Raw genomic sequence first — 25,193 nt, 5'->3', positions numbered from 1 at the left:
ACAACCGCACTGCTGCAAGAGAGTCATTAACACAAAAACACAGTGGGTGCATGGTGAGATGCTCAATGTGCTTTCAGCGTCGTGACATTTAGAAAGGGCCGTCTTGGCATATAGCCAAACAAATCACCCTCTTGTCTCGTCAATGTGAGGATGGACAAAGCAAAAACTGAATAACTCATTAAAAGAGGGATGAAAACAACCCAGTAACTTTAACTTTGATGATACTTTTCCGTCTTTTTTTCTTCCAAACTATAGTCAGAGATTAAAAGATACGCATTACAGCTCCACCAAAACAATTTGTCGGGTTTTGGTGTGTGTGTAAGTATCAAATGTCATCTTCAGAAGGGAAAGTCCAATCATATTAGCATTTTTTTGGTAGTTATTAAAAGCTGCTGCTGCAGTTTACTTCAATAATCAGAAGTTGCGATTTAAGAAGCCTTTTGCAGCCTTCATTTCACCGACCAGCTGAGGAGTTCAGATAAGTTCTATTATTTTTTTCTGCTGTGTTTTGAGTCCCGCAAGGGGCCCTTTCCCTGACACTGTCCTGTCATGTGACAAGACGTTATTAATTAACACGTGAGATAGACTTTGAGCTTGTATTAAAACATATTTAAGACCACAGTCTTAAATAAAATCTAATGTAAAGTAAATATTTCAGTGTTCACCTCCTTTCCCATTCCCAACTCTGAACCTTTTATTAAAAGAATATGAGATTTTTTTTTCATTTTCTTTAATAAAAAGGAAAAAATCTAAAACTTCACATCCAGATCTTTGCCTGTGACCTCTCTTTTTCTTGACATGACCTCACTGGTTCAATTTAAACTCATCACCTTTTCAGTTCTCGGTTTGAACCATTCCCCATATCAAATTTTCTACCTGCCTGTTACTGCGCTTACTTAAATGGTTTGGTGTATTAACTATTTGCTTTCAAGTTCAAGTCTGTGCAGTCCTGAGACTACAATGATCTGAGCAAATAAGGACTTCACTCTGGCCTTATGTGTAATACCTTCTTTGTACACTCATCAGTGTTTGTTTGGGACTGAAATGGTCACTGCATGCAATGGTCTACAAAACTCTCACATAGCATGCGCTGTATTGGTACTTGCCAATAATGTAAATCAGGTCAGACTAAAATGTGTTTGAAATAATGACAACAAATTACAGCTCAATCGCAGTGGCAGGCCCGGAGGCTGAAAAATGAAGTGCCAGTAAACGCAGTTCCTCTAATGACCACTTGTTCTGCCTTCAAAGGCAAATGACTTCCCCACAGGCCACTGGATTTTTGTCATTCTTCTTGGAATTGTTACCTGTAAGCTTTAACGTTTGGATAGGGGCTGCCTTGATTGACAGATGTGCTGATACCGGCTGCTGAAGACTTCATTTCTGCAAATTTGAGTCATTGAATTGGATCTCTCTACCATTTTGCTTAAAATTTAGAGCACTACTTTTAGCGAAATGATATTACAAATGGCGTTGTTGTGTAGCAAAGGTCATCCAGCAGATTTTGCTTCAGTTCGGTGAGTGAAATTGTGTTATTTTATTAGTCTGTTAGCGGTAAATGTGCGTTTGTGGCGTCTTGCTACCGAACACATGCGAGAATTAGCAAATATCTTAACACCCTGGGCTAATCACGGTCACTTCTGGATCCACTGGTCAAAATACTAAAACAGAAGCTTCAGAATGCGAGTCCAAAACACGTGAGTGACGTCACAGTGTATATGATACAGGTATACAGGTGGTGATCAGGGATCAAGATCTGCAATACCAGATGTGGTTAGCATGGCATGGGACTGTTTGTAATGTAGTTCACTGTATATCCTGACATGTAATTGAATATTTTCCTCGGTTTCTGCCCCCAGCCACACACACACACACACACACACCTCTTACAGGTTTCCAGGGCTGTCACAAGCTGTCCTGACTATATATTGGATAACTTGGAAAGGGGTTTGGCTTTTACTCCAGCAGTCTAGACAGCTTCCTGAGAAAGGTCATTCAGATACTCCTATCATTAGCTGTGTGTGTATTTTTGTCATTGTAAAATAGCACATGATAAACTTTTTAAATAATATGCCCCCCCTCCCTCATTTTACACTCAAACGTCCCACCTCTCTAGTCCTCCTTTAAAACACAGCTCTAAAAGCCTGCAGGGGATCTTTCTTTGGTGATCAAGGGAAAGAGTTTTTTAAAATAATAATAAAAAGAAGATCCATCTTCAAAGGGAAGTTACAACACACGACCCACTGGAGGTATCACCACAGCATCTCAAACTCTCCTGAGGAGTTGAAGTAAAAGACATTTTCTTTTATAATTTAATCTGATATAATTGGCTGAGTGACATTATTGTAACGAGTAGCTGTATTCATGCTTTTATTCTAGGCCCCTGAGGATTTCCCATCCTTTCCTCCTCTTTTTCCAGCCAAAATCAAATTAGAAAAAAAAATGATGGGAGGAGCTGTTGAACGTATTCATCTTACATTCAACAGCTACCCCCATCTCTCTGCTTCCATCTTTCTCTCTCCTTCCAGGTCACAGCCTATATCTCTCTGCTTGTCACTCTGTCATTCTCAGCCAATTACTTGCTGGCTTCAGGTGCTTAACCTCAGGCCTCACTATCAACTGGCTCATTATGTCGCTGCTTTAAATCTCTTTCTCATCCCCTCTAGCTCATTCTGTCTTTTCCTCTGTATCACTTTCTTTGTTTTTGGTCTTTCCTTTTTCAGTCCCTTTATTTTTTGACTTCGCATTTCTCCCATTTAACTCGACTTATTTCATTTTGTTTATTTAGTGTCTTCCTATTAAATTTTCAGGTTTTTTTTCTTGCTCTTTCCATCTGTTCACAGTCTCTTTTTTTGGTCTCTTTCTCAGTCTCAGCACCCCTCCTTCTTATTCCTGTCTTTCTCCCTCCGCTCTCTGGCCCCCTCATTCTGCAAATTGCTACAACTCAATTGTCCCTTTCCTGGCTGTAGGCAGCAATGGTATTAATAAAGCGGGATTCGAAATAGATTTTCTTTCTGCTCCATTTTGAATTACATTACTGCGTAGTGTTGGCTCCGAGCATTCTTCTTCTTGTGGCTTTTGATATCATAATAATATACATTCATCGTGTATCTGTCCCGCTGAAGGATTACAGCGCTTACAGTGAAAGATGCCGCAGTAGTGCTCATTCCACGGCTACAGTATCATGTGATGCTTTTTGACTTCAAGAGCATTTTGTTCTCACTTGCAGTACTGTGCAAAAGTCTTAAACCAAGCCCTCATTTCTTTATATTTTGCTAAGAAAATGGGATTGATGTATTGGAACATCTGTAAACATAAATGGAAATACAATATATAAGGCAAAAGCAGACTTTGTCCAGTTTTAAATGTCAATAATTGGTATGAGCACCTTTATTTTTCAACACTGAACTCTCTTAGACATCCTTTCTTGTAACTAGTTTTTCAGGAGTAGTTCACCAGGCATCTTAAAACCCTTCTTTGAATGCTGGCTCCCTTTTGTTTCTTTCCCTTTTAAGATGATCCCACACTGCCTTGAATAATGTTGAGGTCTGGACTCTGGGGAGACCAATCCATGACTGACTGGGTTCCTCTGCGTGTTCTTTTACTGTATAGGCAGTGTGTTTGTGTTTCATCCTATTGCATGGTGAATCAGAATCTGACAGTACTGTTCTGTGTTCATGATTAGGATTCATTCATTCCATACGACTCTGCGCCACTAATTAAATGACTCTCGGGACACTTCTTCTTTTGTCCTCAACTTGTCCTGTTTCAGATTTTTTTAAGGACACACATCACACCAAGACATCCAGTAAGTCTGGATCCTTAGAAGCAATATGTGTAGAAATGAGTGGTGGCTCAAGACTTTTTGAACAGTATTTTACTTCACTTAAGATAGGAGATATGTGCAACAATCCTGTATCAGTCATTTATGATTGTCTGCTAATTTTTCAGAAGTAGTAGGAAGCAGAGAAAAGAGCACTTGGCAGCAATGATTAGAACACAAACAGTTATTGATTTTCAGCATAAAACTGAAATGAAATTATCTTCAACTTAACTTTAACCTCTTATATAACAATGTGCACCCGAATCCATCTTTAAAATTAATTGCGCTGAGTTATTTTTCACTTGTAATAGTTGCAAATGACTTTTGAGACAAGAAAAGTTTCTTTATATCTTTTAAAAATAAAATCTTTGTGAATTCACTGTGCTGCAAGTTTAATTCAGATATTATGAGTTATGGTTTAAATTTCAGTAGTTGGTTTCATGCAGGGAGGCGTAATTAAAATCCACTAAAAGGCATCTGCTACTAGTGAATTTAATCCAATTTATCAAAGACAAAGAGCTACAGGGTGTCATGTTGTCTGCTGCTGCTATTGTGTGTGCTCGGGTTGAGTTGGATCTGTCTTTATATATGTTTGAGTTTCTCCCAGCATCGAAATTGTACATTAATTGGACCTGTGTAGAGTAAGTAGTGATGTTTCTTCACTGATTAGAGGGTCTGCTTAAGACAGTGCATGTGTCCGTGTTCACTGTGACAGCTGTCAGATGTTTTTTGAGCACCAGACTGAGTTTAAGATCATCAGATTACAATAATTTTGGCAGGTCCTCGTTAAAGAGCAGTTTATGGCTTAAGACTTGACAGTTAAACTTAAAATTTAAGGGTTAAAAGGTATGTGGGATTAAATGGCCTCACAAAGATGGCCGTACAAGTGTGTGTGTGTGTGTGTGTGTGTGTGTGTGTGTGTGTGTGTGTGTTTTGAGGCAATGAGCCAGTTTAATGGCATTCCTAAAGCTGGCATGATTAAGAGGTTGATAATTTTATGATGTGCTATTGAGGTACTTCACTGATGAAATATTGCATACTTCATTTTTGCTTTTTATTAATGAGGTGAATCAAAGTATGTCCTTAAGTGCTTGGGTAAAGATGTTTCTGTGTGTGTGTGTCCATAAGAGTGGCATATATGCTATTTATCTGAATAAATACTTCATTTTTGACAGCTCAGTAAACACTTTGTACAAATGTACACAAAAACTGGTGGGCTTTTGCTATATACTATAATATGTACTATAATAAACAGCATTATTTTCATACACATGATTACACAGTACATACCGACACACACAAACAGACAGACACACACACACACGCATGTTAAATTTGAGGAGGGTGAAAGCCTCCATGTTTTCTTCTGATCTTGCTTGTTTGCCTTCAGGGGTCATAGTAAAGCTTGGCTCTCTCAGTGTGTGTGTGTGTGTGTGTGTGTGTGTGTGTGTGTGTGTGTGTGTGTGTGTGTGTGTGTTTAGGTAGAGGTTAGGTTGTTATTTCTTTGGTGTGAGGATGCAGATTAAAGGTGCAGCCTCTGCAACATATCACTGGTCACAAATAATGCTGAAGCTATAAGAGCCTCAGGGGTGCTCCACTGTGTGCGCGTGCGTGTGTGTGTATGTGTGCATGCACATGTGAGTTTGTAGTGGTTTGAGGTGTTTAGAATCGGCTGTATTAATTGATTTTCTAGCCTTTGGCTAGTGTGCTTATCATGATATGTAATTTTGCTTCACACACACTTTAACTGCACACAGAAAACATGCATGCAAAGCATGACACAGAAAAGTGTCCCTTCCATGCTTCTCTCAGTGGGAAGCTCTCTATGATTTTACTTTCACACTGACTCTTCTTTCACTCTCATTTGTCATTTTTGCCTTTTAGGTGTGAATATAGAAGAGGATCAAAAACACAAAAAGAAGTAAAAATTCAAATCACATCGAAGGCATAAGAGGCCATAGAAAGAGACATAGACATACAGGTCCTTTCTAACAGCACATATACAAATACCAGCACAAATCTTTAGATCGCTTCAGCAAAGCCAATTAGTAAAAGCTTTTCTGTATGGAATATACAAAATTAATTGCAGTACCCGTTTCAACTACAGTACAGTATCATCTAGCATGACACAGTTCCTGTTTACTGGCCGTTTGTACTTTTAAGGAAATGTGTGTATCCCATATGTGATGAAAATAAAAGATGTGTATGGTTTTCTTAGTCTGCACTGCCCCATTTTCATTCCTTCTGATGCCTGATTTTTGACTTTGGGGAACAAATTAATGTAGGAAGACTGATTAGAAGAAAGTACCATAGAGCAACAAGAACATGTTCCTTTAGAAGCTCAGAATTATACACTTTTTTGTAGTGAGCTGTGCTAAACTTCAAGCAGTCCTCCTCAACTCACTATCCAGAGACTTTGTACTGGAGGAATGTATACTTGCCAGTTTTGTCAATGCCAATATTGATATGTTAAATTACAATTGTTACACCTTATCACATAAAAGTTACTAGAATCATAGAAGTTGGCATGGACAAGAACATAAGTGTCTAACTAAATGTATTTAATAGAGGTGCACAAACTTCAGATATAGAAGGAACTCTATTTATCTTGAATCAGGCATATCATATGATTATACCTGAATGGTATGCCAAGTTTAAGTTTAAGATCAGCTGAAATACCTGTTCAGCATTTCCCTAGTCCTCACCCTACCTATAACTTGACTAAAGTTTGTTCGGCACCATGATCTTTCCCTAACCTTTGTCATAGGTGATGCATAGTTTTGCATTTTTCACTACGCTTATTTCCCCTGGACCTTGCAGACAGCAGATTTCTGAATAAGAATTTTTATAACCAAGTGCAAAACTGGTCGAACAAACAGGGAAGTGACTATAAAAATTATACAGAACAAAAAGCCGAAGTGGCAAATGGAAGACAATATTGGAGAAAAGATGAAAAAAGTCATTATTGATTGAATTTTTTAATCGTTATAAATTCTATGCAGAAAAAAGAACTGGTCGAGGTAAAACGAGGAGTAAACAGTTAATTAAAGGAAAATCCTCAAAAGGTGGAAAAGGAATGATACGAAAACAAAAGGAAAAGGAGAACAAGAGAGGAGGACAGGAAGCATGGGGGGCAGTAAGATTGATTTCCATTCCTTCTCTTCTTTTTCTCTCCTCTTCTCCCTGGAACGGCTCCCTAAAGTCTTTGGATTAATGGCTCTATTTCTGCTGCTCATTCATCAGATTCAGAAAGGCACTCCAAAACACAATGCCTCACTAGGCTCTTGCCTGAACTAGATATCTACCTGCCAAAACATCCAATGGGCCCTTAAGTACTTTCAAAGACAGGCAAAACAACTTTATCACTACCTCCAGTTAAATCAGCTGGGAATTAGCATTATCCATTGGCTTGTGTGCTTGTTAGTCCTTCTTGTGTAGATGATCACAGACAGTTCAGGCTGGGGTTGTAGAAAAGTCAAAGAAAAGTAAAAGTGCTAAACGGCTTGAGTTTGGTGATCCTGCATTTAACCTCTGGCATTATTGTACGCTAGAATTGTCATGGGGACAAGCTTCTATTTGCATTTCACATATTTCATGTTTCCACACTATCCAGTTTCCAGTACAGCTAAAAAAACTGAATTACAGCTGAATTGTCTCATTTTGGGACAGTCAAAACCTTGAAATACAGTTTACTTAATATCAGCATCAGAGGACTTTTTGATAGTTTTTGTATTCAATGTATGTAAACTCTTCATTATGCAAGTCATATAGTAAAGTAGATGTATTTTTTGTAGTGCTAAGCTAAAAGAAAAATGCTAAAGGTAGCTTCTGTAGTCCTTTTAATATTAAGAACTACTTCTCTGGTCCACCATAGAGAAAGAGGGTCCATGTCTGGCTGCAACATGGCCCACTGTTTGGCCTTGTCACATTGTGTGCCAGCTGTGCCATCTACAATGCCCTTTCACAGTGTGTGATGGCTAACATGCCAACCCTTGACCAGCCCTGATTAATGAGGGTGGAAACATTGCCCAGTACAGGGTTTGTCTCCCTGTGGAGTGATACAATTGTTCTTCTTGCATGTAACTGACCTCTATTTTTATCCCATATGTCAATTTGTGCTTTATTTTCCTTTTTCAGTGGTTACGCTACACATCTCCTTTTTTGTCTTTTTTTGTCTATACTTATCTAAGTGACTCTTTTCATCCTGCATCACTATCATCCTTTGGCACAGAGGTGATTTCAGAAACATCGACAAGAGATGCAAAGCTGATGTTAAAGAGAAGAATATAGAAGTAGTGTGATTGTAAAGAAAGAGTGGAGAAGAGGGCAGGAGGAGAGAATAAATCAGATGGATGATGTGGCAAATCTGGCATTTGTCATGACCAAGGGCAGCCTGGGAGACACCATCATCAACTTAACGATGTAAACAAAGTAATAATTCAAATAACCTCTCCTACTCGTTTCCTCCCAGTCTTCCCTGCATTCCTTCTCCACAACTTTACAGCACACTTCTTTACTTTGGTTTATAAAGAGAAGAAATAGAGCTGGATGATAATCCAAACTAAAATTTGAACATAATTACTGTATACAGCAGTAAAAAAACAAAAAATATAATAAATATATAATACAATGTAACATTTCATAAAGCAGTGAAGTGGTCACTGGTGGAATCTTTGATCTGTTTTTCTGTTTGCATGCTATTACAATCTAATTCTCTCTGCTTTAATAAATAGAAGTTAAGAATCTGTTTATCCGGGTCCAACTAGGAATGAGACGGATAATCTGAAAGATTAGTTCAGATCATACCAAACTGAAAGACTACTGGATTAAGTGGTCAGGGCTGGTAGTTGGTGAGGGGGATTTGTGGAGCTGTTTTTGGTTTGGTTTGTTTTTAGCCGTTCTGTGCTGTATTCTTAGTCTGTTTAGAAACAATAGGCATTGCAGTGAGGGAAGCTTTGATCTATTGCTTTTCTTGGGGAAACCTGATTACTTATTTCTCTCTGAGTGAGTGAGTGATTATGCCTTTGTAATTGAGGAATTACAGTATGCGTTTCCTGTAGGTACGCTACTTGATCTGCTTAAGCATGCATATTTGAAGGTTAGTTCAAATGTGTTCTCTATAGAAATCTAAAACAGCATCTTTCTTTGTTTTGTCTCCAACCGGAGGGTACTTTTCAGAAAAGATTTTACTGCCTAATCATTTTGAGGAAATTTTGTCTGTTGTTACTGTTTATATTGTTGCAGTCGTATATGGTTATATGGCATAGAGAACAATTCAACAATGGAAATGAATATTTAGATGACACTACATGAGAAGAAAAAAAAAAGAGCACCAGCTTGATATTGTGTAGTTACTTGATATTGAATGAAAAGTAAAAAGAGAGGAGAAAAGTACAGACGGTTTTAGGCATTCTTGGTCTGAATGGATCATAAGACTGTTGTTCGAAAACAGCAAGTCATAGAATTAAGTCCTTTGTTTCTTTCCATCATCTGAAACCACTCATGTAATTCAGTAAGTTCAGGTTCACTGATCTCACCTGGATGCACAACACCAACGCGCTGGTAAAGCAGGCCCGACAGTGGCTGCACTTCCTGTCCTGGGGAAGAATATCCTGGACCAGCCAGTGGAGAGCATGCTCTCCTACTGCCTGGTTGTTTGGTACGCAAGGGCCACAATTGAGAACAGGAAGGCTGCGCAGAGGGTAATTAACATTGCCCAAAAAATCATTGGCCATCATAGGTGACCTGTTGCACCCGATGACCTGTTTGACCTGCTGCCCTCTGATTGGGCCTCTGGTCAATCAGGTCCAACACCTCCAGGATCACAAACAGGTTCTTCCCCTGGGGCATTCACATTGTTAACAAACACTATCCCCCCACACCCCTGCCCACCCCACCCCACCTATCTGAGCCATTGTCTGAGTTACCCCCATCACTCAGGCCACTCAATCTTTCCTGCTCAAGTCTTTTCTTTGCACTGCTTCTAAGCAGTTTCCAACTATTCTGTTCTATAATGTCTGCCTTTCTCTTATTTTTGTATATATTTCTCCTGTTTATTCCTGCCGTCTACTATTTGTATTTTATTCTGACACAGTTGGTGTGGAGCACCTACAATTTAATTGTACATCTACAATGACAATAAAGGGCTATTCTATTCTATGGCACAAAAAACTACTTGTTTGGGGCAATCCCATTAAAATGTTAATTATCTAATATCGGCTAGCTACATGGAAACGGTGATATTGTCTTTCTTGGAAAAATATCTTAAGCATGAATCCAATCAAAACTTAATTTCAGGGTAATTAAACATACCTTCATTTTAAAAGTCAGATCATTCGACCAGTGATGTGGTCACTGCACTGTGGAGCACACTTAGAAAAAGTGTGTTTGCAGTCCTGTATGCTTCTAGCAGATGTCAGCAACCTGAGTGACTATTTGAATGACCAACTATTCAGGATTGTAATCAACCCAGTCCGCAAACAAAAGCTAATTATCTAGTATATTTGTCACTTAAATCTGTTATATTTTAAATTTAGGCTTATTTGACCATAGACTGAGAAACTTCACCTAATGATGGAGATGAAGCCCAAGGACTAATTATACTTTTTGCATCTGCGAGTCTGCCAGGTCCAAGTAAATATATGTAAATTCGTCATCACAGTCAGTGTGGACATTTGTGTGTCTGCCAATTTTTTTGTGACTGTGCAAATATGTTTGTGGAGACTTTACATTATAAACCATGCACACACCCCAGGTGATGGACTTCAAAGAAGTAGAACAGGAATGACTACTCGGCCATCACGCCTCCAGCTGTCCATGTCTGTAACACAGTATAATAAAAGCTTTAATCTTCCCACAGGGGTTGAGCGATTTACTCCATAGCTGATGATCATATTGGCCCCCTGTGGCATTGCTGATGACCTACAGCATAGCCCTTAGGGTGGGGCGGCAGAGGACGTTACCATGCACCCATTTGAGTAGTGGTATTGACTCTCCATAATGCACAATGTCTGGCCGAAACGCAAAAAAACCAAACCAAATATAGCACACAATAGCATGCGGGTGAGAGAGCAGCACAGGTGGACAGATCAGCTGAACAATTAAAATACTGTTAAGTCATTACATTTACACGGCTCTGCACATTTTTATCTTAGAGCTATAGTTTGGCTACTTCTGTTTTTACCTGTGTTCAAACTGGCTCACCTGTGTCTATTCTGCTTCCCACCATGCCCTCTCCATACATACAGAGTTTTTCGCAGATCAATGCCCAGTTTGGGGGAAAAAAAGGATGGAGATGGGATTTGGGATGGGATTGTGTTTCTAAGTGAACAGTCATTGTGCTTTAGATTAAAAATCATTCTCAGACAGCTTGTGATGTGAAACTATGAGGAGGCAGATTCAACTTATCAACCTCATAATAAAGATAACATTGATTTAATGCAGTGTAAAATGGGGAAGTAATGTGAGCATCACTGTTCACTTTTGATCTGACTTTGTCATCACACTACGTTTCAAAACAGATTTGAAGAAAATTCACATGAAATTTTGCCAAATGTCCTGCTGCTGACAAATAGACGAGTGATTATCACCTGTTGGGTAAAAAGCAAGTTATCTTTAAGTGGGCGGCCCTTGTATCCCAAATGCTGCATGTTGACCTGCAAATTTTTTTTTTCTTGAATAAAATGAAAATGCAGCAAGAGTAGCCCGTCAGCCCATCTGCATTAGTCTCAGTCAGATGTAGTAAAGTCCCATTTTCTGCGGACAGTATGTGGGCTGTGTGAAAGCATATTGCCTGCTGTGCTGACCTGAAGATTGGGCTATAAGTTGGTTATATTACTTCCCCCTGCTGCTTTCTAGGCTGCCAAATGTCAGTGTGCCACAGTTTTATCCAGGAATAGTAGATTACTTCAAAGGCTTTGGTCTTTTAAGTAGAAACAGAGACTCTTTAAACCATAAAGCATCCCAGGGAGTCTAAAGTCTCACCCAAAGTCACAAACACAACAGTAATAAAACGTCACCAACAAGAAGTCCTGTAACATATGTTTCATGTCTAAGATGGCCTCTAAGATGGCTTATCCATGCTGCTGTGGTCTAATCTTGTCCCATTATACTAAGAAGCTTGTTTGAAAAATCTTCTAATGCGCTCAGATGCATTCATGCAGTCTTTTGGTATCAGACCAAAGGTTATTACCTTAGCCTTCACTTTGATAGGCTTTTCTAAATTAAACAAGTAAGCAGAAGTTTAATAAGATGTTTAGTGGAAAAACCTGAAAAGTCAAAAAAATATTTTTACTACTTCTTCTTTTTTAAATCTGACTCAATTAAACTTAAGTATCCATTCTAATTTTTAAAAAAGTAAAATGTTTTGACCTTACATCTTTAAAGTCTGAGGGTAAACTCCTTGGTTATAATAGTTAAGGATACTCTCAAATACCAAAAATTCATTAGCTGTGTTTCTTTCTTCTGACAAGTGTCTGAAATAATCAATTTCATTCTTCATTATTTCTCCAATATGTGTATTTTTAGAGATAACTTCACCTAGAATAATGGTTTTCATTTTGATTGGAGAAATATGCTTAATAGCTTCACTAATTATACAGTGACCTGTTTTGGATGCCATCGTTAGCTGATAGAAACTAATTAGGCAGAAAGAAAGATTGGTTTGAACAAGCTTGTTAGTGTGCAGTCAGTTGTGAAAGACAAACCTGGGGATGAGAGCCCAACATATGGCTAGAACAAAACTGTGAGGGGATGTGTTGTTGTGTGTAGCTGTTTTGCTGCATGGGTGTAGGTGGGCCAATTTGAGCTTGTTGCTTGTTGTTCATGTAAGCTCATGTGGTTTTATACGTGTTTGTTTGAATATTTCTTTCACATTTTGCGGGTTTGCCAAGTTGTGCTTATGGAAGGTCTACAAGTAATTCATGCAAAAGTAATCAATTAAATGCCCTTTATAGTGACACCCTGGATGTGTGTGTGTGTGTGAGTGAGAGAGAGCGAGAGACTGAGCATCACATATGGCAAAGGAAGTAATACAACTGCTAATGTCTGCAGATTAAGACTTGTGTCATTATACCCTGAATCTGAACTTTGTAATGTCGTAGCACTGCCTAGTGGTGAGGCAGAATGTCTGTTATTTAACAGATGAGAGGTGGGGACCCGTGATCCTTTTAAAAGCCTTTTATGGCCTGTCATAATTTCCTTGCCATTATTGTCAGTGAATAAATTGACTAACTGAATCTGGTAAATGCCAGAGCTTGCAAGCTTGATTTTAAAAAAAAAATACTTGTTTGAAATCAGCAGCATTGAGTTGACCTGCAAATTGTAGTTTGGAAGCCAACAAAATGTTCCAGGGAGTGTAGCTTACCCCTTATTTAAGTCAAATAGATGGAACTGTAGTACTAAGGAATTAGTACCCATACACTCTTCCCTTACTTGAGGCTGCTGTTCCTCCAGCTCACTCTAAGAACAAGCTATTGTTTCTGTCCATCTCTGTTTCATTCAGATCCAGTTCACGGTCCTCAAAATGTCAATGTGGTGGATGTCAGAGCCCGCCAGCTGACAGTACAATGGGAAACTTTTGGCTACGCTGTGACACGCTGCCACAGCTACAATCTGACGGTAAGCACAACCATTAATTATTCTCCACCATTAGGTTACTATGTGGAATCAATAAGGACTGGGAGCAGAGTTTATGGGAAAAAAAATCAACTGCCAGTTAACTTTATTATTTTTCATATCTTTCTGTTATTTATGATAGTTTGATGATAGATGGGAAATGTGGGAAAGAGAGCAGGGGAATGCATGTTCTAACTGGCCGAAAGCTGACCTGAGGACTTGTCACAGTTTTTGTCCATACTTTGGATAGAACACCATTCTTTCAAGACATATGACCTCATCTAATGTTTTGATGATTGCGGTGGAGAGTGGTGTCAAACACAGGACGACCCAGAGGCAGTTCACACATGGAATCACTCAGTAACTCCTTTTCCCCTATGGATAGCCCTCCTGATAGAGACCACATAGAAGTAAATGTTTTACCATTGAAACATTTACATTGACATTGATTTACATTGACCCTTCCCCTAGTAGACTCAAACAGTGAGTCTCCAGATCCTCTTATTGTATGCTACAAAGATCAGGGAGCCTGGAAAGAAAAACGTCTGGACTTCTTTAAGTACCTTGAAGACGTTTCACTTCTCATCTGAGAAGCTTCCTCAGTTCTAGGGTCAAATGGTAGAGAGTCCCAGGTTTAAGCCCTCTGACAGTGTCCCCCCCAAGAGGGACAATGGGCCCCCTAATGATCCTCTACCTAATCACACGAGCCAAGGTGTGAAAACGGGTGTAGGTCACAATCAGCCAAGGTTTCGGGTGAGCTTAACATTTGCCAATGACTACGATGACCTGGATGACTGAGAACCTTCACAGACATCATACTGCTGACTTTTTTAATTATATTGTTATTATTTTATTAATATTTTCCAAGTATATTACGTGAGGGCAGCTCTGGATTTGTCACTGTTATTGTTTACCAAAAAGCGAAATCTCCCATGTTTCTTCTTGTGCTTTCCAGGTGCAGTACCAGTACGTGTTCAACCAGCAGGAGTTTGTAGCCGAAGAATTAATCCAAACGTCATCACATTACACTTTGAGGGGACTGAGGCCATTTGTGACCGTTAGGCTGCGGCTTGTCCTGGCCAATCCCGAGGGCAGCAAGGAGAGTGAAGAGATAGTCAAACAGACGGAGGAGGATGGTGAGTGAAAGCCCTGATTGGAAAAATGTATAAGCATGTTTATTAGTATACTTTATAATGTAATATTGATCCAACATATTAGCAGACAGCAGGGCTGGACTGGGACAAAAAAATGGGCCCTGGCATTTTTGGTCTATATATGTAAAGTGTAAAGTGTGTTGTGTTAGTCCCCGAAGGGAAATTACTCCTCTGCATTTAACCCATTCACCCAGTGAAGCAGTGGGCAGCCACCAATGCAGCGCCCGGGGAGCAGTGTGTAGGGACGGTACCTTGCTCAGGGGTACCTCAGGGTAGCCGTTCAGTGGAGTCAAACCCCCGACCTTCCGATCATGGGGCAGACACTCTACCTACTGAGCTATCCCTGCCCCTGAGCTATCCCTGCCCCTATATATATATATATATGTGTATGTGTATGTATATATATATATATATATATATATATATATATATATATATATATATATATATATATATATATATATATATATATATATATGTATGTATGTATGTGTGTGTGTGTGTATGTGTGTGTGTGTGTGTGTATATATATGTGTGTGTATATATATGTGTGTATATATATATATGTGTATATATATATGTGTGTATATATATATATATATATGTGTGTATGTATATATAATATATTTCATTTGTTTCTGTTTGATTTTATGTATTGAAACCAGTTTTAATCAGGTTGGTACAGTTGCTGTTGGGTTATTTCTTAGTTGCACTGCAGTATGTGACATTAATTAAAAGCAACGTAATTAAAAGTTAGCAGTTAGCAACGGCTCATGGTCATAGCCATTCATTTTACCTGAATCCTTAAATGTCTCCTTTCCTAATTATATTCCTCCATTTATTTTCTTACCACATGAATTGCACCTTCCTCATCTCTTCCTCACTTCTCCACAGATGGTGCTAGCAGCAGCAGCCTCCTGTGTCTGTGAGCCCTGCTTACTAGTTGTTGCTGGTACTACTGTTCATGGTGCAATTTGACACATTTTGCTGCATTCATTGTAGTTTCTATTTATTGTTTTCTCTCAGCTTTCCAGCTCCACCTTCTCGCCCCTTCTTCCTCACAAAATCTTTTCTACAAGGTGCATGAGTGCACAGCAAATGTAGGGGAGTGGTCTGTCACATTAAGAGATTGGACAATCCAGTGTCAGTAATGAAAATGAACAAATGGGCTGCTGTCAGTTCTTGTACAGCCAGTACGCAGCAGCCCTCAAGCTGGCCTATTGGCCCAAAAGTGCGTTAGCCCGCCGGGAAAATGTTCGGTGTGCTGGATTACCAGTCCAGGCCTGAAGTCAGGTATTCCCAGGACAAATCCTCTGGCTTTGTCCTGGGAGAAATAAGCATGATTTTATTTGAAGGAAAATTTGAACCTTAAGTTAGATAAATGATTGACAGTAGGTCTGTTAATAGGACAGCCTATTAACAGGAAGAGGCCAGGTGTATTCCATAAAGACAAATAAAACATGATCCCAGATTGTTTGCAATTTATAACCCAGGAAACAAATGTAAAACAGTTGTTTCAAACAAAAATTATTAATGTGGTTGCTTGTAATAGGACTCATTGTCACACAGAATTTTTATATCAGCTAAAGTCAGAAAGTAAAGTAATCCATGAGACTGCATTAAGGGAACATAACAACAATTACAAATAAAGTAGAAATACACTCACACAGGTTTGATCCTTGCTGCTTTCAAAGTTACACAATAAACATGGTTGTCTTAGCAGTAGACTTTTGAACAGGATGTTTTTACAGTACATACTATGGAGCCTAAAAGCATGCATTATTATAGCCTAAACCTCGACTACTCCAGCGGTAGGGGTTATTTCTAAACAACCACATTTTAAACTTGTTCCTTCCTTTTCTTTCTAGAGAGCTCCATGTTCTACTAATTCAGAACAGAGTGTATACCCTCGCCACAGCTAGTAATAATTCATTGATACTTCACATTTCTCTCAACAACATGCCTGCGATAAAGTGGAATAGCATTAGAGCAGTGCCTGATAAGCAGGATAAAAACATTGTTCTAATGATCCCAAATCTCTTATCTCTTTCCCGCCCTCCTCAGGGCTCACTGTTCTTCTCCTGATCTCATAACTAATATTCTCTGAATTTAGCTTCTGGGGAACATCACATCTCAGTCTGAAATTCCTACCTTTGCTAGACGAGCACACAGATAATATAAGTTGCCTGAACCCTTAAAATAAAAAAAACTAACATGACTGGGGAGTACCAATGGCTTTGAGGGGGTAGGGAAAAAAAGGCTTAATTGTTTTGTTCTTAATTGTTTTTTATTTAACCATCGTTAATCTCCTGGTTGTAATTCAGTAATTAGGGAACAGAACAGCAATTGTTCACATGGAGGCTAATTACTGTTTGTATGGTAATAGCTTTATAGAGCTGGAGCTCCTGTGAGTGAAGCTTTTGCTCTCTCACATGCACATGCATAAACATATATGGTTTTCCAATTTTTTTTATTGTGCTTATACTATAAAATGGAAATAAACTTGAGCCTGTGTTTGGGGATTTGCAATTAAGACATGAAATTACTTTTCGCTTACTCACAAGGACCATGCTCTCCTAGTTTGTAAAAGTAATCTCAGGATAAGAGCAATTTTAATAATGTCCTCTTTAATTGTTTTACCTTTCAGATTAAAGCATATTAACATGCACATACACACAGTCTATCAAATCACATTAAGTCATGAACGTTTTAGCTTTAGCTCACTGTGAGGCAACTACCACTATTAGGCTGACACATCTATTAGTGTAAGAAAAGAAAAACAGTTTCTTAGTGCCATGCTGCTAAGAAGATAAAGGTTTTTCATGTTTACTCTGCTTGATTATATTTGGCTTGAATACTAATTTTCTCATAAACTGGCTGGACTACCATTTATAAGCACTTTGCAAAATGTGCCTTTCTAACTTAAAGTTGTCTACAAATTATAATAACAATTACAGAAGAAGCAACAACAAGACTGCTGATGCAACTTGTGAAACATTGCTACCTTTCAAAGAGATTTACGATCCAGTATTATATATCCTATTTGATAAGCATTGCTTATCAAAGCCATTGCTCCTTGATAAAAAGATCGGCAGAAAGATGTTCTGTACAGTGATTAGAGTTATGAAGTAATACTAATGTTTTCCATCATCTCAATTAACAAGAATAACGCCTATAACTACAGTAACTATACACAAGATGGAAATCCCTTCTTAAAATTCTCTATATACGTAGATAAAACCATTAAAAGCTACACTACACTAGAGCAGACAAAAATTAGGACCTTGCCTTTCCCTGTCAAACAGAGGCAGGTTCCCACTACATCACATCATGCCAGGACAATAACTTAATCACTACTATGTTTGTGTTCCTCAAGCTCGGTTCCTAAAGTGCCTGTTGTTTTGACCACCTCCCATCGGGACTTCTAATCCATATGCAGCATAAATGCTGCTTTATCTCAGCCACCTGGTTCTGCCTCTCAGTGTATGCTGTCCCAGCTTGTGTCTTATATACCATTACTATGTGCTGGACTGTCTGCAAGCCAATCCAACCTGGGTCCTGTTGGCTGTGGCCTCTATCAGTCTGGTGTTTAGGTAGTGTTCATGTGTTTCCATGATCAGAGTTTCTGTCCTGTCTTTCAGGCTTGCTTTTTCTAGTTCCTGGTGTGTTTTCTTAATGTCCGTTACTTTCTTATGTATTTGTAACTGTCCTGCATGTCCACTAACCTGCCCTCTGGAAACCTAATGACCTACAGATGAAGGACTGAATTGGCGGAGTTGTAGCTTGTCTTGTAGTCAATTCAGGTGGTGCTCAGATTGACTCCCTGGTCTTAAGAGAGGTATATTGCTGTATCAACTAGTAGCTGGTGCTTTGACCCTCTGGTGCTGTTTCTAGTTTCTTTCTTAGCTGTGCTTGCCTACTGGTTACTGTGATGCCCAGGAGAAAAAAAAAACATGTTGTAAAGAGGGAGGTAATTTATCAGTAGTTCTGAGGTATTATATCCTTCATGATCAGAATGTCATTCTGTTAGCAAGCCAGAGTGTTTGCCTGTGCTGCTTTCTGATGTTTAAGGAGTGTTATTAGCTGTAGGCATGTGAGTAGGCATAGATCACGTCAAATCCTAGTGCTGTCTAGCTCTTTATGACTGACACATATTGTTGGATGTTTGTTTGTAAGTACTGCTATGTTTGACTTGTTCTTTTTCTGTGATTGGCTTTTACGTCCACTAGCCACTTAGCATTGTTGTTGTCTGACTCCTCTATCGCTCTGATGGTCTCCCAGTTTTTTTCAGCTTCAGCTGTGGGTGTGCTTGCCCTTGTGTTATTATCCCCTTGCAGCTGAGAGTGGAACCTGGAGCCATTTATTCTGTTGACCCTTGCTTTTCTGGTATATCTCTTTGGCCTGGTGGCCAGAGATGTGAGCCTTTGTTTGGCGCTCTCTATATCACTTATGGAAATCTTGTTGTTCTTGTCAAGTGGAGATTATACTTTCTGAATCTCTGAGTCTGCATAGGTCCCCCTTGGGTCCCAGTGACATAATGCTGTCATAATGCTCTTCGGCTCCTCTCTTAATGTTCTAATGTCTTTGCACGATTCCTTGATTTCAGTGTCCAGACTTCTTCTATATGGGGAGCTATTTCTGCACACATTCTTGATCTTTATACCCCGGTGTTTCTGGGATTACTGTGGTAGTTATTACTCATTAATTTCTGTTATATTAGTAGAAGGGCTTGTGAGTAGAGCTCTGTTAATATCTCTAAGTATCTCTTATGGACTTTGTTTGTAAGTGTATTCTTGGGTGTGTGGCTGTCTTGAGTATAGCCATAATTTTCATCCTCAGTTCAGTAATGCACAGGAGTCATAGGAGGTCATTTTGGGCATCATATTATGGCGGGCTCTGACACCCACCACATTTACAGTTTGAGGACTGTGAACTGGATCTGAATGAAAGAGAGATGGACAGAAACAATATCTTGTTTTTAGAGTGAGCTGAAGGGACAGTAGCCTCAAGCAGAGGAAGAGTGTATGGGTACTAATTCTATAGTACTACAGTTCCATCTATTCGGGCATTGTACCAATGACTACACGACAAACAGGTAATAAATATGCTAACCTTAAATCCCTTAGTTTATATGTGCACAAATATCCAAACCACTGTTAAAGAGAAAGATGATCTCCTCACACAGACTATAATGACTGCAATTGAGATGACATAATCCTGTTATCATCACAGCAGGGTCTTTGTTTAAGATCAGAGTAGAAGGAAAAAAGACAGCAGCTCTGTTTTTGGTTTGTTTTCTTCAGAGCTTCACTTTTCAGAAAGGCAGTTTATCAGAGCACATTTAAAGTTGTAGAAGTGCATTTACATTTATGTGCTTTTAATCATTCTTATACTTTTATTTGATGTAAAAGTCAAATTTTCTAATCCTACAGGACAAAATCTTTACACGACAATATAACGAGAATTGTATTTTGGCATAATCGTATTTACCATTATTGACATCTTGAGATCAGGTTAAAAATTTAACGAGACGTTACTGTGTATATTAAATGTTAAAGGAATCATTTAACATTTAATATTCCATAGATTAGATACATACAGTGGAGGAAATCTTGATTTGATTCCCTGCTGAAATTGTAAGTTTGTTTACCTCCAAAGGAATGAACTGATTTTAATTTTATGCTAGTTTGTTCTTAATAGGAAATGTATTAATTCAGTTCAGATTATCATGCATGAAATAAATCTCTGCATTTCCCTGGCTCTCATTTGTTTTGGGCTTTTTATTACATAAAAGACCTGATTGTTTATATGGAAATTTTGACTTTTAGTCATTGTTAGTGTCTGGGCTTGTAGCTGCTATTTTGAAGTAAGAGCAAATTCAAAAACAAAAACAAAAATGGTATCTATAAGTGATTTTGTGATGATCTCGACTACATGTATGTAAAACAGAAGAGAACAGTTGTATACAAGCCTGAATTTCTCCAAGGTAGTGCTTTCTTATATAAACTATTGCAACTTTTTTTTTTGGTTCTTTAGAATCAAACTGTAAAAGAAGGGATACAACTGAATTACTAATAAATAATGATGAATAGTATATCTATATAAATTGTTATTATGAATCTGTTTTCTGTATATCTGTTATGCAATCTGTATAAAAATGTCATCTATAATTTCTCCAGTCATCTTGTAAGAACAACTTTTTAAAAAAACATCTTTTGGGATAAAAAACACAGTTTCATCTTATGTAGTATCTGCTACATTTAGTAATCTATGGCACATCAATAATTCATGATACATACATATTTTTATCTTCTTCGCGTTATTTAAGATAAAGGCTTAAACATGGAGTTTGATTTTGCTTACATCTGACTTGTTGGTCCTGTTCCCCATTACACCCTCGTCTCTGATGTCGTTGCCCATGGTTGTGGGGATGTTGCGATGGAGAAAAATAGATTCTGTGGACAGGTGTGCTTTATACACATAACAAGTTGAGATCAGGAGTATCTGTTACTGACTGATTGATTGTAATCTGTGAGACTCATGGGCACACAGAAAAATTGTAGGAGCCAGAATTCTGTCTGATTTGTAAAGACTCAAACACTTATTTCACTGATATGCAAATTATTTTATAATCTTAATATAATGTGGTGTTATTCTTTTTTGGGGTGGGGGGGCATTTTAATGCTTCTTTGCATTAAAATGAAATTACCATAAAAACAGAGAGTTAAATAGAGAATTAATTTCTTTGTAAGTGAGAAAACTTCAGGAGGGAATCAAATAAATATTTTTCCCACTCTGTACATTCGTAATAGGAATTTTCACACGGATAAAACATTGGCTTTTATGAAGGGGATTATTTGTGATCTGTTTGCCAAAAAGAAGTTTTTCAAATGATTCAAATCTTGCCCTTGTACTTTCTGAGGGGTTTCTAATTATAACTGCAAATACGGATCTGTCTTAAATCCTTGTATCACAATGAAAACTGAATCCAGCACTACTGCCAGTAAATCTTGCTTGATGCTTTTTGTCAAGATGAGTTTATTTGTTCCCCAGGAATCGAAACCTCTGTCTTGAACACCATGTGGAAGATAAGAATATTTATCTACCATGGACTATTTATATACAATAGAACAGACTACATAACACTAAATAATACCCCCCAAAAAGTGATTTTGTGAGATAATCACAAAATCACTTAGAGGGATGTTTTAAATTTGCTTTTGCTTGCAAACAGCTGCTACAAACTGAAACACTAACAAAGATTAAAAGTCAAAAGTTTCATATAAACAATCAGGTCTGTTGCATAATAAAGGGTGCAAGACAATTGAAAGCCATGGATAAAATGCAGAGATTTATTTCATGCCAATAAAGATAAATTTGAACCAAACTTAGAAAACAAGAGAGGGTTAAGAGACAAAAAAAATGTGAATACAAAAGAAAGATTGAGAGAGATGGCAAGACAGGGGCACACACAGAAGAGAGAGCTGCTGGCATAATAAAGCAGGCCATTCATCTTGCAGCATGATGGGACTTAATCAAGTTATGATTAATGTGTTACAGCTGCCATTATCTTTTCAATGAAGTCTGTATTCTTCTGTCCAAGCCCCCGAGGTACAGAGGAACACACAAACACATGCAAACCACAGCAGATACGGGGGTTTGTCATGTGAGTCATGCACACACTGGAAAGCAGCATACACAGATGTCATGGTACACACTCTGAGTAACAGAAGGCTCCTCACGTGCATTTGGGCGCACACACACACACACAGTTGTGTTTTCATATCTTTGTGGGGACATCTAATTGACATAACGCTTTCCATAGCCGCTTACCTCAACAAAAACCATCAAAAATGAATGCCTGACCCTGACCAAAACCTGACTGTAACTTTGACACTAAAACCACATTTTGAGTTTCCAAAAATTCCTTCAAACTTGTGGGGATGGGGATTTTGTCTCCATAATGGCTGTTGGTCCCCACAAGTATAGTGAACTTTCAACTTTTGGTCCCCACACAGATATGCAAACATGGTATACACACATACACACGTGCACATACACAGACAGCAGAAACAACACACAGCAGTACCACACAAACATCCAACGATTTTCAGGTAGACACTGTGCATCATAAAAGATGAGAGTGCACACACACAGACACAGAAGTGAGTGATAAGGTGTTGAATAAAAATGGCAGCATTTAATTGCATTTCTTTGTTAGGGTAATTTGATATGCTCCACAGACTGGGCCCTTAATCAACACCTCGGAATTACTAATCAAAATATTCCTGTCAGACTTGTCTGATAGTTTACTAGTCTGTGTGCTTTCTGTTGTGCATCTCAGTAGCTGTGAGTCAGAATAGTTTGTGAATGAATTTTGGTCAAGAAATAGTTTCCAATAATCTTTATTTTTCCATGTGCCATTGTTGTGCTCTGCTCTGTGGGGGTTTTAAGGTACAAAACATTAACTCTGAGTTTTGGAGTCACACGCCATAATTTTTTAGTGTAATTGATAAATGGTCATACTGTTGATACAATATCATCTAACGTGTTATTTTCTCATGTAAGAAATAATAACACAAATATCTGTATTTAATAACCTATAGGTGTGAGCAGCTGAATTGCAATAAATGTTACTTTTTTTCACATCACCCTTTCTTTTAAGTATATTTTTAGGAAATGTTTTGTAGGAAATGTAGGAAATTTTTTTTTATCTTATAACAGGCAAAAAGGGGCCAAAACAACAAAATAACTTTAATATTTTTAAATATTGGGCACTGAATTGTGGATTGAAGTGTGGAGTTTTTAAATATAACCCTTTCAACTTCAGAAGAACTGGTCTTTGTTGTGTTTGTCATGTCACAGTTTTATGGCTTTAAAAATAGCAGAAAAGGTTGGAAACTTCCCATACTGTGGGTTTTCCTAAACTGTTGGATGTTATAGAGAGAGATGGATAATGGCGGCCAGTTCTCAAGTGTAAAAGGACTAGCTGTGGCACATCCATCTTTGTTAGATTCAATTTGTGGCTGTAAATGGTGGAACTTTGCAGAATTTTTTTTCCAAAAAGCTTTTTTTTTTCAGTTGAGGGGCATCAGACTAAGGCAACTGTAAAAGCTTCCTGCAATTGTCAGACTCATTTCTGCCTTACCTGACAGGCATTTACCCAACACCGCCATTCACAATGACTTACAGTGAGTCCAACACCAACACAAGCTTAACTTTAATGTAAGCCAACATTATGTTCATCCAAGAACAATCAGAATTAAGGTCAGCATTAAATAAAATATCAGAAATGGATTCAGAGTACTTTAATAATCCCTAAGAACACTTTGTAGTGTGCAGTTGCTCCAAGACCATAAGAACAGTAACAGACTGAACTAAAATAAATAATACAATATATTACAAAGTTACAAAATTTAAGAAATGGCTTTAATGTATACTAATAGCTCAATTATAAATATCCAGAATATTAAAATTATATATGATTGACATTTTACTCTAAACTGTAAAACTTTACTTGTCATATATGTATGTAAATAGTAAGTAGTCATGAAGAAAAAAGGAAAGCTGGAAAGAAAAATCTGAGGTTAAAGGCCTTATCCTGCCCTAAACAAAAGCAGGACTTGGTAGCAAAGCTTACTGATTTATGTTTTGGGAACTAGCTTCCTAAAATGAGACTAGAGAAAGAGATTAATGTCTCCAAACCAAGAGTAACAAGTATGCACACAGACACAAATGCACACATAGAAGCACACACATGAATTCTTGCACATTGCAGTTGGTTGTCCCTTCTGGCACACTGTCTCTTTCTTCTTATCATTTAGAACAATTCACACCCCTCGGTGTATGTACGTGCAACTGTGTGTAAGTATTGTGTTCAAGGGTGTGTAACTGCGTGTTTCTGCTTTTATGTGTAACACATTGTGTGAATTGGTGAGTTCGACTGTTTGACAGCTTCACTCCCAGATGAGATGTCTGACACCTCTTCTCTGTCTGTATACCTCCATGAAGACATGTGAAAGCCTGCCTCATCCTGAAAACCCCACTGATACACTCACACTCTTGTTGCTAGGTAGACTTTAATGAGTCAACTGTCTTTGTACACAAATAATCCTGTCTGCGCTTTCCTGTACAGACAGGATCCTCATTGCTCAGTATGTTTTGACCCCACAGCTTACAATTTGATTAACAACCTTTTACACTGATAACCATTCACTTCACTCCAACTCAGTGGATTTGAAATGCAGTGTACTCAAGCTGTTCGTAAACAGTTTTTTTTTCATATATATACAAAAAAACTGCAGTCCATAATAACATATTTACTCCCCAGTGATCAGATTTACTCCATCAGTTATTCAAATGTTCCATTGGCAGAATTTCTTAATTCACAACACAATCATAAAACAGTTTTGATTAATTAAAAACTGAAGCAATATTGAGGACATTGCTTTATAATAGACTAATAGATAGTAAAGTAATCCACCTTGAGACTAATAAATCCAGAAGAAATCACATCTTCTGAGCAAGTGTCAATACAGTCAACTGATCTTAGTTGAACTTAAGGGTTGTAAGTGAAGATGTGTTCATTACAATCAAAGAAC

The 25,193-nt window shown here is 38.1% G+C and overlaps 1 protein-coding gene across 4 annotated transcripts in view; it reads left to right on the top strand.

The window, feature by feature from the left end:
• The window catches only part of ptprt (protein tyrosine phosphatase receptor type T), a 313,011-nt gene that overhangs the window by 118,593 nt on the left and 169,225 nt on the right, over nt 1–25,193 (top strand). For all 4 annotated transcript variants that reach the window (XM_039612110.1, XM_039612109.1, XM_039612108.1 and 1 more), the window contains exons 9-10: nt 13,326–13,441; nt 14,394–14,574. In XM_039612110.1, coding sequence (XP_039468044.1) covers nt 13,326–13,441; nt 14,394–14,574 — 297 coding nt within the window. The remainder of the gene's footprint in view (nt 1–13,325; nt 13,442–14,393; nt 14,575–25,193) is intronic.

This window comes from Oreochromis aureus, linkage group 5 (assembly GCF_013358895.1).
Source record: "Oreochromis aureus strain Israel breed Guangdong linkage group 5, ZZ_aureus, whole genome shotgun sequence".
Classification (NCBI taxonomy): Eukaryota; Metazoa; Chordata; class Actinopteri; order Cichliformes; family Cichlidae; genus Oreochromis; species Oreochromis aureus.
This window is presented reverse-complemented; position numbering and strand designations above follow the sequence as displayed.